This window comes from Coregonus lavaretus (genome assembly GCF_964263955.1).
Source record: "Coregonus lavaretus genome assembly, chromosome: 10".
Lineage (NCBI taxonomy): Eukaryota > Metazoa > Chordata > Actinopteri > Salmoniformes > Salmonidae > Coregonus > Coregonus lavaretus.
This window is the reverse complement of record NC_139997.1, coordinates 13,071,541-13,085,823: the sequence shown is the minus strand read 5'-3', so window position 1 is coordinate 13,085,823 and position 14,283 is coordinate 13,071,541. Positions and strand designations below refer to the sequence as shown.

The 14,283-nt window shown below is 47.3% G+C and overlaps 1 protein-coding gene across 1 annotated transcript; it reads left to right on the top strand.

Moving 5' to 3' along the window:
• Window positions 1-1,614: 1,614 nt before the first annotated feature.
• LOC311135829 (coiled-coil domain-containing protein 62-like) lies at window positions 1,615-12,805 on the top strand (the record flags this gene model as incomplete). Its single annotated transcript, XM_084169863.1, has 5 exons — window positions 1,615-1,792; window positions 3,673-3,839; window positions 3,980-4,081; window positions 12,482-12,589; window positions 12,704-12,805. The coding sequence occupies 5 exons, from the start codon at window positions 1,615-1,617 to the stop codon at window positions 12,803-12,805; spliced, it is 657 nt and encodes a 218-aa protein (XP_084025989.1).
• Between the last annotated feature and the right edge of the window lie 1,478 nt (window positions 12,806-14,283).

Below are 14,283 nucleotides of genomic sequence, written 5' to 3'. Positions count from 1 at the left end.
CAAATCTGTACCAATCATAGACATTTAGGTTTCACAAGTTTGGACATCACAGTACAGCACAGTAGAGAACAGTAGAGTACAGCAGAGTACAGCACAGTACAGTAGAGCACAGTAAAGTAAAGAAAAGTAGAGTAGAGTTCAGTACAGTAGAGTAGAGTAAATTGCATTATACTCCACTTTACTCATGTGTGCTCGACTGTACTGTACTGAACTCTACACTACTGTACTGAACTATACTCTACTTTTATTTACTTTACTGTCCTCAACTGTGCTCTACTGTACTGTACTATACTGTACTGTACTGTGCTGTACTGTGCTCTACTGCAACTGTGGTTTGTGACTACTATGATTTCCTATTGTGGCCAATTGAATTGTAGTCATTCTGTTAATGATTCTTCGCTCACTCTGTTACCGATTTGGTAACAGACGGATGCGTTTTAATCACTTAATAATTAATATACAAAATTGTTGTAAAAAAAACCACTTGTTACTTCTGTGAACTTTCATAATCCCCCCTCCTCATGAGGGAGATAAATTATCTTTAAGATACTGTATGTGGGTTTTTGGTAACAGAATGACAGGACACTAGGCAATATTTCTTAAACTTACAGAACACAAATAATTTCAGCAAAAGTAAATATAAATGTTTATATTATTTGGCAGGAGTCTTTACTTCAATGTTATTGTGTTTTGATGTATTTCTAATAGCTTTTAAGACTTTTTCTAGTGTATGTTTTAAGACCCTTCTTCCATCTGTGTCACTAGAAATCAAAGCCTTTGCTTATTCCTAATTTAAAGGATCTGTGCTTAATTTCCCCAAAATATACAGTAGACTCTTAGCTTTCATTTGACACCAAATTTGATATGCTCCTATAAACTTCACGTTGGTGCTCATGGGTCCTTTTAAATGGAAATGACCCATGGCATTTCCATTGTTTTGGTGGAGTTCGATTGATCTCTTTTCCGCATCTATGGCTGCCATTTTCATACCATTCTGGAACTTTGAAGGTTTATGACATAGCCCCTCTAGTAATTTAATAGGATCTCTTTGGCCAAATGTTCAAACATTGTGGAACACACTGCTTCTGTTCCCCTTTGTTACATCATTGTATCCTGGATAGAATTACAGAATGCAAAATATAACATTAATGGTAAAGTTGGTTTTGTAGCATAAACTGGGAATTTGATATTTTTTACTGATATTATGATTGTCTGTATGTTTCGTATCTGCAGAGTAGATAAAACGCTGTCAGTTCCACATTAAGGTGGACTTGCCCATGGTAGCTAACGGCAACCGTATCAATGACTGGTTGATTAAATTCAAAACTATTGCTATGGGCTAGCAAAGCTACCATTATAGGTAGCAGGTCAGTACTCTCTACATGTTTGTGGGGTTGTGTGTTTGCGTGTCTGCATGTGTGCATGCATACTCACTCCTGTATTTACATTTGTGTGTTTGTGTGTCTGTCTGTCTGTCTGTGTGTCTGTCTGTGTGTCTGTCTGTCTGTCTGTCTGTCTGTCTGTCTGTCTGTCTGTCTGTCTGTCTGTCTGTCTGTCTGTCTGTCTATCTGTCTGTCTGTCTGTCTGTCTGTGTTGTAATAGTCTCTGGTTGAGATGGAGTGTGCCACCATCCAGAGGCATCGGTGGGAGCTGCAGCTTCTGATTGCTGAGCTGAAAGACCGAGACCAGGAGCTCAACACCATGGCTGCTGCCCACCACAAGCAGCTCACTGGCTGGGAACAGGACCGCCAGAGAGTCCTCACCCTGGAGCAGAGGTGTGCCCATCTGGAGGGTGAGAGAGGGGACATAGGCCTCAATCCCAAATGAATAGGAAAGTTTCCATCCAACATCTGTGTGTACCTTCCCAAAATAACCTTAACGAGTGATTCCTCATGAAACCCAGACAAAAAAAGACCATGATTTTTGGGATTTTAACTAAATCATTTGTAGATGCTAAAAAGCAAAAATGTGTGTCATATGAAGCTTTACCGCTTGCTCTGTAATATGAGTAGTATTTAGAATTTTTTTTAACAGTTATTTTTTGAATATAGAACAATTTAAACATGTTTCAATATAATGTAATTGTATAAAAGCCACTTAGATTTTAATTTAGAATCCTAAAAATGAAATGTTATTGATCTGCCAGTATTTTCATTTAGAGGTTCTGGTAAACTCTTTGATGTTTCCTTTCATGTGTCCTACAAATGATAATTTTACCCTGTTTACCTCTGTACACCAGAGGAGGCTGGTGGGAGGAGCTATAGGAGGACGGGCTCATTGTAATGGCAGGAAAGGAATTAATGGAACGGTATCAAACACATCAAACACATCCATTAATTCCATTCCAGACATTACAATGAGCCCGTCCTCCTATAGCTCCTCCCACCAGCCTCCACTGCTGTACACAGACCACATGTACACTCTGTTTCATCATTAAACTCCTAGACTGGGCTTCTGTGTCTGTCATCACTATTTGACCAGAGTGCAGTCCGGTATCCGTTTACTTCCAGTGGCCTATCCACACATTAGAGAGTACCAGACTCTGTTTTAGTAATGTTGAACATAATATACTCTATGGGCATATCAAAATTCCAGAGCGGGATCTCTGCTGGTTTTAAAGTTATGGCCCATTTTATACAGAGAAATTGGCATAGTAGGCAATGTTACCAATCACAGCCCTCCTTTTACTTGTATCATTGCACATCCTGCAAATCACTAGCGGAGGGCAACCATTTTGAATCCATTTTTACATTCATTCTGTTGGTAATGGTCATCACTAGTTACCACAGCCACAAAGCCTGCCTTTTTCCACCAATTATCTTCTTAAAATGTGAGTTTAAACCTAACTCTAACCTTAATCCTAACCACACTGCTAACCTTATGCTTAACCCTAACCACACTGCTAACCTTATGCCTAACCCTAACCACACTACTAACCTTATGCCTAACCCTAACCATAAAATACCAAAAAGCACTTCTTTTTTTCATAGACTTTTATGATATAGACAATTTTGACTTTGAGGCTGTGTGCTTACATATTAGATCAGAACTCTAAAAGTAGCAAAGATCCCACTCTGGAACTTTGATATGCCCATAGAGTATATTATGTTTCAAGACATAAGAGGGTGCAGTGAGATACCCGATGGGTTGGACTATACTTTTCTCTTCAATCATCTTGAAAAAACGTATACTTAAAAACTGGAAATCAACCAATCCTCCGTCATTAACACAATGGAAAGTCAAATGCTTTATTATCTAAATGTTGAAAGTGCGTGGGCGACGTAGAGAAACAAAATGGTGCAGTTTGAGGCCATGTGAAGGAGAGTGATGCGGGCGCTGGAGATGGGGGTGTGAGCATGTGGGTCTGAGTAGGTGTGATGTAGTTGATGTTTGTGTGATGTTGTCATTTGTATGTGTATGTTTTGTATTGTTAAAAAAAAAAAAAGTACAAAAAAATTGGATATTATGTTCAACAATATATGTATTATTTTATGATGTTTGCTTTGTATATAAGGGGTCTGAGAATAGCACTGATAAGATCTCTGGTGTTTGTGCATGTGCTCGTGCTTGTGCATGTGTTCTGGCGCACATGTGCATGCATGCTGTGTGTGTGTTTGCTTGTATGTGTTGTGTATCAACCTGTGTGTCATAATGTCTGTGTACTTGTCTTAGATGAGCTTCAGAAGCGTAATGAGGTGATCAGAGCTGTGACTAGGAGGGTTCATGTCGTGGAGGCCCGGGAGAAGAAAGGCCACAGGGAGCTCAACTCTATCCAGCAACAGCTGCTTGAGCTGGGGCAGAAACAGCAGCACACCAGCCAACACTGCCACGACCTGGAGGTACAAACACAGCCAAGTTAGTGTTCAGCTGATGTTGTTATTTGCCGTCTAAGAAATAAAGTGTTCCCAGTGTCGTCTTGTTAAACAGGACTGTGAAATAAAGTGTTCCTGTGGCATTTTATTGTTGTCTCCCCCACCAGGAGAAGAACCAGAACCTGAACTCCATGGTGATGTCTCTGTCAGCCCAGCTGGGCTCTCTGCAGGTCAGAGAGGAGGAGCTCAGTGCCATGCTCAGACTCAAGGTACTCTTTGCTTGCATTCTTTAACCTTCATCTCTGATCCAAACTCTGATTACCCTGTAATAGGGTACACACTTAGAAAAAACGGTGCTATCTATATCCTAAAAGGTTTCTTCGGCTTTCCTCATAGGAAAACCCTTTGAAGAACCCTTTTGGTTCCAGGTAGAACCTTTTTGGGTTCAATGTAGAACCTTTTCCACAGAGGGTTCTACATGGAACCCAAAATGGTTCTATCTGGAACCAAAAAGGGTTCTACCTGGAACCAAAATGGTTTCTCCTATGGGGACAGCCGATGGACCCTTTGGGCCTTGTCTGGGAGCAACATTATATCCTTCGCGTCAGACTCATTAAAGAAAAATCTTTGTCCAGTTCGAGGTGAGTAATCGCTGTTCTGATATCCAGAAGCTCTTTTCGGTCATAAGAGACGGCAGCATCAACATTATGTACACAATGAGTTACAAACAATGCGAAAAAACACACAAAATAGCACAATTGGTTAGGAGCCCATAAAACGTCAGCCATCCACTCCAGCGCCATCTTCTTGGCCTTCTTGGCATCTTCTTGGCCTTCCTGTGACACTGGGTGCTGTAGATGTCCTGGAGGGCAGGCAGTGTTCCCCCGGTGATGCATTGGGCAGACCGCACCAGCCTCTGAAGAGCCCTGCAGTTGCGGACAGTGCAGTTGCCGTACCAGGCGGTGATACAGCCCGACAGGATGCTCTCAATGGTGCATCTGTAAAAGTTTATGAGGGTCTTAGGGGCCAAGCTGAATTTCTTTAGCCTCCTGAGGTTGAAGAGACGCTTTTGCACCTTCTTCACCATACTGTCTGTGTGGGTGGACCATTTCAGATTGTCAGTGATGTGTACGCCAAGTAATTTGAAGATTTTCACCTTCTCCACTGTGGCCCTGTCGATGTGGATGGGGGCATGCTCCCTCTGCTTTTTCATCAGCTCCTTCGTTTTGTTGACGTTGAGGGAGAGGTTATTTTCCTGGCACCACTCCGCCAGGGCCCTCACCTCCTCCCTGTAGGCTGTCTTGTCGTTGTTGGTAATCAGACCTACCACTGTTTTGTTGTCTGCAAACTTGATGATTGAGTTGGAGGCGTGCGTGGCCACGCAGTCATGGGTGAACAGGGAGTACAGGAGGGGGCTGAGCATGCACCATTGTGGGGCCCCTGTGTTGAGGATCAGCGTAGTGGAGGTGTTGTTGCCTACCTTCACTACCTGGGGGTGGCCCGTCAGGAAGTCCAGGACCCAGTTACACAGGGCGGGGTTCAGACCCAGGGCCCTGAGCTTATTGATGAGCTTGGAGGGTACTATGGTGTTGAAGGCTTGGTCTTTCCCCCTTCTGATAACCAGGTGGCGAATCGCATCTCTGCATGTCTGGCAGACATATCAGTATGGATGACGGATCACCACCTCAAGCTGAACCTTGGCAAGACGGAGCTGCTCTTCCTCCCGGGGAAGGACTGCCCGTTCCATGATCTCGCCATCACGGTTGACAACTCCGTTGTGTCCTCCTCCCAGAGTGCGAAGAGCCTTGGCGTGACCCTGGACAACACCCTGTCGTTCTCCGCTAACATCAAGGCGGTGACCCGATCCTGCAGGTTCATGCTCTACAACATTCGGAGAGTACGACCCTGCCTTACACAGGAAGCGGCACAGGTCCTAATCCAGGCACTTGTCATCTCCCGTCTGGATTACTGCAACTCGCTGTTGGCTGGGCTCCCTGCCTGTGCCATTAAACCCCTACAACTCATCCAGAATGCCGCAGCCCGTCTGGTGTTCAACCTTCCCAAGTTCTCTCACGTCACCCCGCTCCTCCGCACACTCCACTGGCTTCCAGTTGAAGCTCGCATCTGTTACAAGACCATGGTGCTTGCCTATGGAGCTGTGAGGGGAACGGCACCTCTGTACCTTCAGGCTCTGATCAGTCCCTACACCCAAACGAGGGCATTGCGTTCATCCACCTCTGGCCTGCTGGCTCCCCTTCCTCTGCGGAAGCATAGTTCCCGCTCAGCCCAGTCAAAACTGTTCGCTGCTCTGGCACCCCAATGGTGGAACAAGCTCCCTCACGACGCCAGGACAGCGGAGTCACTCACCACCTTCCGGAGACATTTGAAACCCCACCTCTTTAAGGAATACCTGGGATAGGATAAAGTAAGGCACCCCAATGGTGGAACAAGCTCCCTCACGACGCCAGGACAGCGGAGTCACTCACCACCTTCCGGAGACATTTGAAACCCCACCTCTTTAAGGAATACCTGGGATAGGATAAAGTAATCTTTCTACCCCCCCCCCTTAAAAAAAAATAATGTGTAAAGTGGTTATCCCACTGGCTATAGGGTGAATACACCAATTTGTAAGTCGCTCTGGATAAGAGCGTCTGCTAAATGATGTAAATGTAAATGTAAATGTAGTCAAGGAACAGCATTCTTACATAGGTATTCCACTTGTCCAGATGGGATAGTGTGCAGTGCGATGGCGATTGCATCATCCGTGGATCTATTGGGGCGGTGTACAAATTATGCAAATTGTTTGGGTCTAGGGTGTCAGATAAGGTAGAGGTGATATGATCCTTAATTAGCCTCTCAAAGCACTTCATGATGACAGAAGTGAGTGCTACGGGGCGATAGTAATTTAGTTCATTTACCTTCACTTTCTTGGGTACAGGAACAATGGTGGACATCTTGAAGCAAGTGGGGACAGCAGACTGGGATAGGGAAAGATTGAATATGTCCGTAAACACTCCAACTAGCTGGTCTGCGCATGCTCTGAGGACGCGACTAGGGATGCCGCCTGGGCCGGCAGCCCTGCGAGGGTTAACACGCATACATTTACATTTACATTTTAGTCATTTAGCAGACGCTCTTATCCAGAGCGACTTACAGGAGCAATTAGGGTTAAGTGCCTTGCTCAAGGGCACATTTACGTCATTTAGCAGACGCTCTTATCCAGAGCGACTCACCAATAGGTGCGTTCACCCTATAGCCAGTGGGATAACCACTTTACAAATTTTTTTGGGGGGGGGGGGGGGGGGTAGAAGGATTACTTTATCCTATCCCAGGTATTCCTTAAAGAGGTGGGGTTTCAAATGTCTCCGGAAGGTGGTGAGTGACTCTGCTGTCCTGGCGTCGTGAGGGAGCTTGTTCCACCATTGGGGTGCCAGAGCAGCGAACAGCTTTGACTGGGCTGAGCGGGAACTATGCTTCCGCAGAGGAAGGGGAGCCAGCAGGCCAGAGGTGGATGAACGCAATGCCCTCGTTTGGGTGTAGGGACTGATCAGAGCCCGAAGGTACAGAGGTGCCGTTCCCCTCACTGCTCCATAGGCAAGCACCATGGTCTTGTAGCGGATGCGAGCTTCAACTGGAAGCCAGTGGAGTGTGCGGAGGAGGGGGGTGACGTGAGAGAACTTGGGAAGGTTGAACACCAGACGGGCTGCGGCATTCTGGATGAGTTGTAGGGGTTTAATGGCACAGGCAGGGAGGCCAGCCAACAGCGAGTTGCAGTAGTCCAGACGGGAGATGACAAGTGCCTGGATTAGGACCTGTGCCGCTTCCTGTGTAAGGCAGGGTCGTACTCTCCGAATGTTGTAGAGCATGAACCTGCAGGAGCGGGTCACCGCCTTGATGTTGGCGGAGAACGACAGGGTGTTGTCCAGGGTCACGCCTAGGCTCTTCGCACTCTGGGAGGAGGACACAGCGGAGTTGTCAACCGTGATGGCGAGATCATGGAACGGGCAGTCCTTCCCCGGGAGGAAGAGCAGCTCCGTCTTGCCAGGGTTCAGCTTGAGGTGGTGATCCGTCATCCATACTGATATGTCTGCCAGACATGCAGAGATGCGATTCGCCACCTGGTTATCAGAAGGGGGAAAGGAGAAGATTAGTTGTGTATCGTCAGCGTAGCAATGATAGGAGAGGCCATGTGAGGATATGACAGAGCCAAGTGACTTGGTGTATAGGGAGAAAAGGAGAGGGCCTAGAACTGAGCCCTGGGGGACACCAGTGGTGAGAGCACGTGGTGCGGAGACAGCTTCTCACCACGCCACTTGGTAGGAGCGACCGGTCAGGTAGGACGCAATCCAGGAGTGAGCCGCGCCGGAGATGCCCAGCTCGGAGAGGGTGGAGAGGAGGATCTGATGGTTCACAGTATCAAAGGCAGCAGACAGGTCTAGAAGGACAAGAGCAGAGGAGAGAGAGTTAGCTTTAGCAGTGCGGAGAGCCTCCGTGACACAGAGAAGAGCAGTCTCAGTTGAATGACCAGTCCTGAAACCTGACTGGTTTGGATCAAGAAGGTCATTCTGAGAGAGATAGCAAGAGAGTTGGCTAAAGACGGCACGCTCAATAGTTTTGGAAAGAAAAGAAAGAAGGGATACTGGTCTTACTCACGTCGGCCACAGAGAACGAGAGCTCACAGTCCTCGGGAGCGGCCCGAGTCGGCTGCACTGTGTTATCCTCAAAGCGGGCGAAGAAGGTGTTTAGCTTGTCCAGGAGCAAGACGTCGGTGTCCGCGACGTGGCTGGTTTTCCCCTTTGTAATCCGTGATTGTCTGGAGTCCCTGCCACATATGTCTCGTGTCTGAGCCGTTGAATTGTGACTCCACTTTGTCTCTGTACTGATGTTTTGCCTGTTTGATTGCCTTACGAAGGGCATAACTGGACTGTTTGTATTCGACCACATTCCCAGTCACCTTGCCATGATTAAATGCGGTGGTTCAGGCTTTCAGTTTTGCACGAATGCTGCCATCTATCCACGGTTTTTGGTTTGGATAGGTTTTAAACGTCATTCGTCACAGTGGGAACAACATCCTCTATACACTTCCTGATGAACTCAGTCACCGTGTCAGTGTATACGTCAATGTTATTCTCAGAGGCAACCCGGAACATATCCCAGTCCGCGTGATCAAAACAATCTTGAAGCATGGATTCCAATTGGTCAGACCAGCGTTGAATAGACTTTAGCACGGGTACTTCCTGTTTTGAGTTTCTGCCTATATGAAGGGAGGAGCAGAATGGAGTTGTGATCTGATTTGCCGAAGGGAGGGCGGGGGAGGGCCTTGTAGCCATCCCGGAAGGGAGAGTAACAATGGTCAAGAGTTTCTGAAGCGCTACAGACAATGTGTTGATAAAACTTTGGTAGCGTTTTTCTCAGATTTGCTTTATTAAAGTCCCCAGCTACAATAAATGTGGCCTCAGGATATGCGGTTTCCAGTTTGCGCAAAGTCCAGTATAGTTCCTTGAGAGCCGTTGTAGTATTGGCTTGAGGGGGAATATGCACAGCTGTGACGATGAGTGAAGAGAATTCTCTCGCGAGGTAATGCGGTCGGCATTTGATTGTGAGGTATTCTAGGTCAGGTGAACAAAAGGACTTACGTTACTACAATCACACCATGAGTAGTTAATCATGAAACATGCACCGCTTTTCTTCTTCACGGAGAGTTCTTTATTCCTATCTACGCAATGTACTGAGAACCCAGCTGGCTGTATGGACGGGGACAGTGTATCCAGAGAGAGCCATGATTCCGTGAAACAGAGTATGTTACAGTCCCTGATGTCTCTCTGGAAGGAGATCCTCGCCCTGAGCTTGTCTACTTTATTGTCCGGGGACAGAACATTAGTGAGTAATATACTCGGAAACGGTGGATGGTGTCCACGCCTCCTGAGTCTGACTAAAAGTAAACTCTGAATAACTCTTCTCTGCCAAAACAGTGCAAAAATAAAAATAAAAGGTCAATAAAGATGCAAAGTTAACTCAGATAGTCCGTGTAGCTATTTTGTTAGCTATTTATCAGTCTTATTGATTGGTGATAGAAGCTGTTCAAGAGCCTGTTGGTGCCAGACTTAATGCACCGGTACCGCTTGTCATGCGGAAGCAGAGAGAATAGTCTATGGCTTGGGTGGTTGGAGTCTTTAACGATTTTCCGGGCCTTCCTACCAATGATATAGATGTCCTGGATGGCAGGGAGCTCGGGCCCCAGTGATCTACTGGGCTGTCCACACCACCCTCTGTAGCGCTATGCGATCGAGGGCGGTGCTATTTCCATACCAGGCAGTGATGCAGCCAGTCAAAATGCTCTCAATGGTACAGCTGTAGAACTTTTTGAAGATTCGAGGGCCCATGCTGACTTTTTTCTACCTCCTGAGGTGGAAGAGGCGCTTTCGTGCCTTCTTCACAACTGTGTGCGTGTGTTATGACCATTTTAAGTATTTAGTGATTTGGACACCGAAGAACTTAAAGTTCTCGACCTGCTCCACTGCAGCCCATCGATGTGGATGGGAGCGTGTTCGCCCCCCCACGATCAGCTCCTTGGTCCTTGGTCTTACCGACGTTGAGGGAGAGGTTGTTGTTCTGGCACCACACTGCCAGGTCACTGACCTCCTCCCTGTAGGTTGACTCATCGTCGCCCGTGATCAGGCCTACCACCGTAGTGTCATCAGCAAACTTGATGATGGTGTTGGAGTCGTGCATGGCCACGCAGTCGTGGGTGAACAGGGAGCACAGGAGGGGAGTAAGCACACACTCCTGTGGGGCTCCTGTGTTGAGGGTCAGCATGGTGGAGTGGATGTTGCCTACCCTCACCACCTGGGGTCGGCCTGTCAGGAAGTCCAGGATCCAGTTGCAGAGGGAGGTGTTCAGACCCAGTGTCCTAAATTTGGTGACGAGCTTGGAGGGGACAATGGTGTTGAACGCTGAGCTGTAGTCAACAGCATTCTCACATAGGTATTCCTCTTATCTAGGTGGGTGAGGGCAGTGTGGAGAGAAATTGAGATTGAGTCATCTATGGATCTGTTGGGGCAGTATGCAAATTGGAGTGGGTCTATGGTGGAGTTAATGTGTGCCATAACCAGCCTCTTAAAGCACTTCATGATTACAGAAGTGAACGCTACAGGGCGGTAGTCATTGTGGCATGAAGCCTTAGAGTTCTTGGGGACAGGAATGATGGTGGTCATCTTAAAACATGTGGGGATTACAGACTGGGACAAGGACAGGTTGAAAATTACAGTGAACATGCCTGCCAGCTGTTCTGCGCATGCTCTGAGAACAAGCCCTGGAATACAGTCGGGACCCGCGGCCTTGCGGGTGTTGACCTGATTAAAGACCTTTCTCACATTGGCCTCGGAGAGCGAGATCACCTAATCCTTTGAGTTTCTGCTTGTAAACAGGAAGCAGTAGTACAGAGTCATGATCTGATTTGGCGGACGAGGGAGGGCCTTGTATGCTTGCTAGTGGGTAGAATAAGAGTGGTCTAGGACTTTATCGCCGTTAGTGGCATTGGAGACGTGTTGATGGAAGATGGGCATCACGTGTCTTAGTGAAGCAGAATTTAAATCGCCGGCAACCAGAAAGGCAGCATCTGGATGTAGGTTTTCTTGCTTGTTTATAGCCTTGTACAGTTCATTAAGTGCCAGCTTGTTATTTCCCCGACTCCACTGTCCTGTCTGCCCGGTGAATGGAGAATCCATCGAGTTGGAGAGCCATGTTTCAGAAAATAAAACAATATTGCAGTTTCGAGAGTCCCGTTGGTAGCAAATCCGCGATCGGAGGTCATCCATCTTATTATCGGGTGACTTTACCAGTAGAATGGAGGGAAGAGGTGGCCGGTTTTCCCTTTGCCTTAATCTCACCAGGACCCCCCCACCTTGCCTCTGTAACGCTGGCGTTTCCTCTTGGGTAGCCTGAAAATTGGCTCGGAATTACAGAGAGAGCCCAGGGAAGATGAGTCGAAGTTGAAGCCGGAATTGGGATAAGTAACTGCCGATCTGATGTTCAAAACGTATTGTCGGTTGTAAGTAATAATAGCGGATACATTTCGTGAAAATAAAGTAAAAATAAACGACAAAATAATCACAAAATAGCAAAGTCGGGTCAGAGCAAAACGGCGCCATCTGATAATTTGTTGTAAATATTATTTTTAAGCCTTGAGACAATTGAGACATGGATTGTGTATATGTGCCATTCAGAGGGTGAATGGACAAGACAAAATATTTAAGTGCCTTTGAACGGGCTATGGTAGTAGGTGCCAGGCACACTGGTTTGTGTCAAGAACTGCAACGTTGCTGGGTTTTTCACGCTCAACAGTGTGTATCAAGAATGGGCAACCACCCAAAGAACATCCAGCCAACTTGACACAACTGTGGGAAGCATTGGAGTCAACATGGGCCAGCATCCCTGTGGAACGCTTTCAACACCTTGTAGAGTCCATGCCCTGATGAATTGAGGCAGTTCTGAGGGCAAAAGGGGGTGTAACTCAATATTAGGAAGGTGTCCTTAATGTTTTGTACACTCAGTGTATATATAAAACACAGGAAAATGCAGTTTTGACTGCACTGGGCCTTTAAAGGATAGTTTATCCTGACCTGAAATGTACATTGAATTGTCCACAATCCTAAGCATGTGTGTTCCAGGTGTGTGAGAACCAACAGAATGACCATCAGCTATTTCAGTTGAACCTGGAGAGCACCCGGGAGGCCCTGAAACAGGCTGAGAGACAGGGACCACATGGGAGGGGAGCTGTTTGTGCGTGCATGTGTATATTTATTCTACTCAGTTGAACATTGACGTTGTGCAGTGCAGTTTAAGTGTTGCTGTTGGTCTCAGATATTTTGCTGTTGTTTCTGTGGCTGTAGAGGAGGGGCTCAGATGGAGTCTATGACCAATCAGGGAACAGAGAGAGGAGGAGGAGGAGGGACAGAGACGAGGAGCAGGGTCAGTCTACAGACAGGCTCTGAGCAGGAGTATAGAACCCCACCCAAACCGGCCAGACCTCCCCTTCCCCCTCCTCGTCGCAGGAGAGAGACGGGCACCCCAGCAGGAGGAGGAAAGTATTGTTTCCGGTTTGACCTCTGACCTCGCTGACATAACTATGGCAACCCGGGACCTCATCACTACTGTCCCCAGAGAGTTACTGAGTCACTCAACGGTCCAAGCTAGCAGCGCTAGCAACCGTTTGTCATCAACGATGAGAGGGACCCAAAATGTAGCAAACTCCAGTACTCGTATTTCCAGTCACTACACCGATCGAGAGTCGAGCTACAGTCACCCGGAAACAACTACAGGGAGAGAGACTAGAGAGACCATGGTAACACCTAACATAGCCGTCGCCACAGGATCACTGAGTCGTTCTCGATCGCCAGGTCAAGCTAGTGTCACCCTTAGCGACTACCTGTCCACCGTTTCAGGAAATCAAGGCACGCCTCTTAGGCAACAAGATCAACAAAAACTTACCAGTGAACATGAATCTAACTACAGCCGCCAGGAAACACCAGGGAGAGCTAGCAAGGAAACAATGGCAACCCGTAGTAGCCTAGCCGCTGGAGCCATCACACTGTCGCTGAGCGACCGCATCGCTAGCTACCGCAGCCAACAGAGATCAGCAGGGGGAGAAGACAGAGGGATACAGAGTCAGAGTGGAGTTAGTGGTAATAATATTGGGAATGAGGGTTTGCTAAACCGCACTCCAAATCAAGTTACACATCTGGTAAAGTTAGCATTAGCGACAGAGTATCGAACTACAGCCATCAGGGATCGTCAGGAAAAGAATGCAGGTAGTCGTTGTGTGAGGGGGGAATCAGTACGAATGCCTGTTCCCTGTTGGAGAGGACAGAGTCCCCTGAATATGGGTGTATCAGTATGGTTGAGGGACAGACAGGACCTGGCTCCTATAAGACAGCTAGTTGTGGCTGTGGTAGTATGACTGACGGACAGGCAGGGCAGAGCTGTAGGTGTAGTTGTACATCTGAAGGCCAGGAAGAGAGTGAACCTACCCCGTCTGAAGCAGGCAGCTCTCAAACAGGGACAGGGGCAGGGATGGAGCTCCTAGTTGTGTTTAATGGAGGACACGAGGCAGAGGACTCCTCCATACTGCTGGTGGACATCAACCCCAGAGCTCTGAAAGACTCTCAGAACACCTGGTAGGGACAGACTATACAGAGAAATGAGTACACTGAATGGTACACTCTTTTATATTGACCTCACATTTCTCTCAGGGATAGTAATTGGTTGATTGATTGGTTGATTGAATGATTGATTGATTGATTGTATGATTGACTGACTGCTTTCCCAGCCAAGGTGATCTCACCTGTGTGTACATGGATAGCCCCTCAGCTTCCTCTCGGAGTAGGAGGAGCCTCAGTCCTGCCAATGACCCCGCCTCTCCACCAACCGCCTGTCAACAAGGTGTTGTCAACGGCAACCTGGGAGGCCTTTT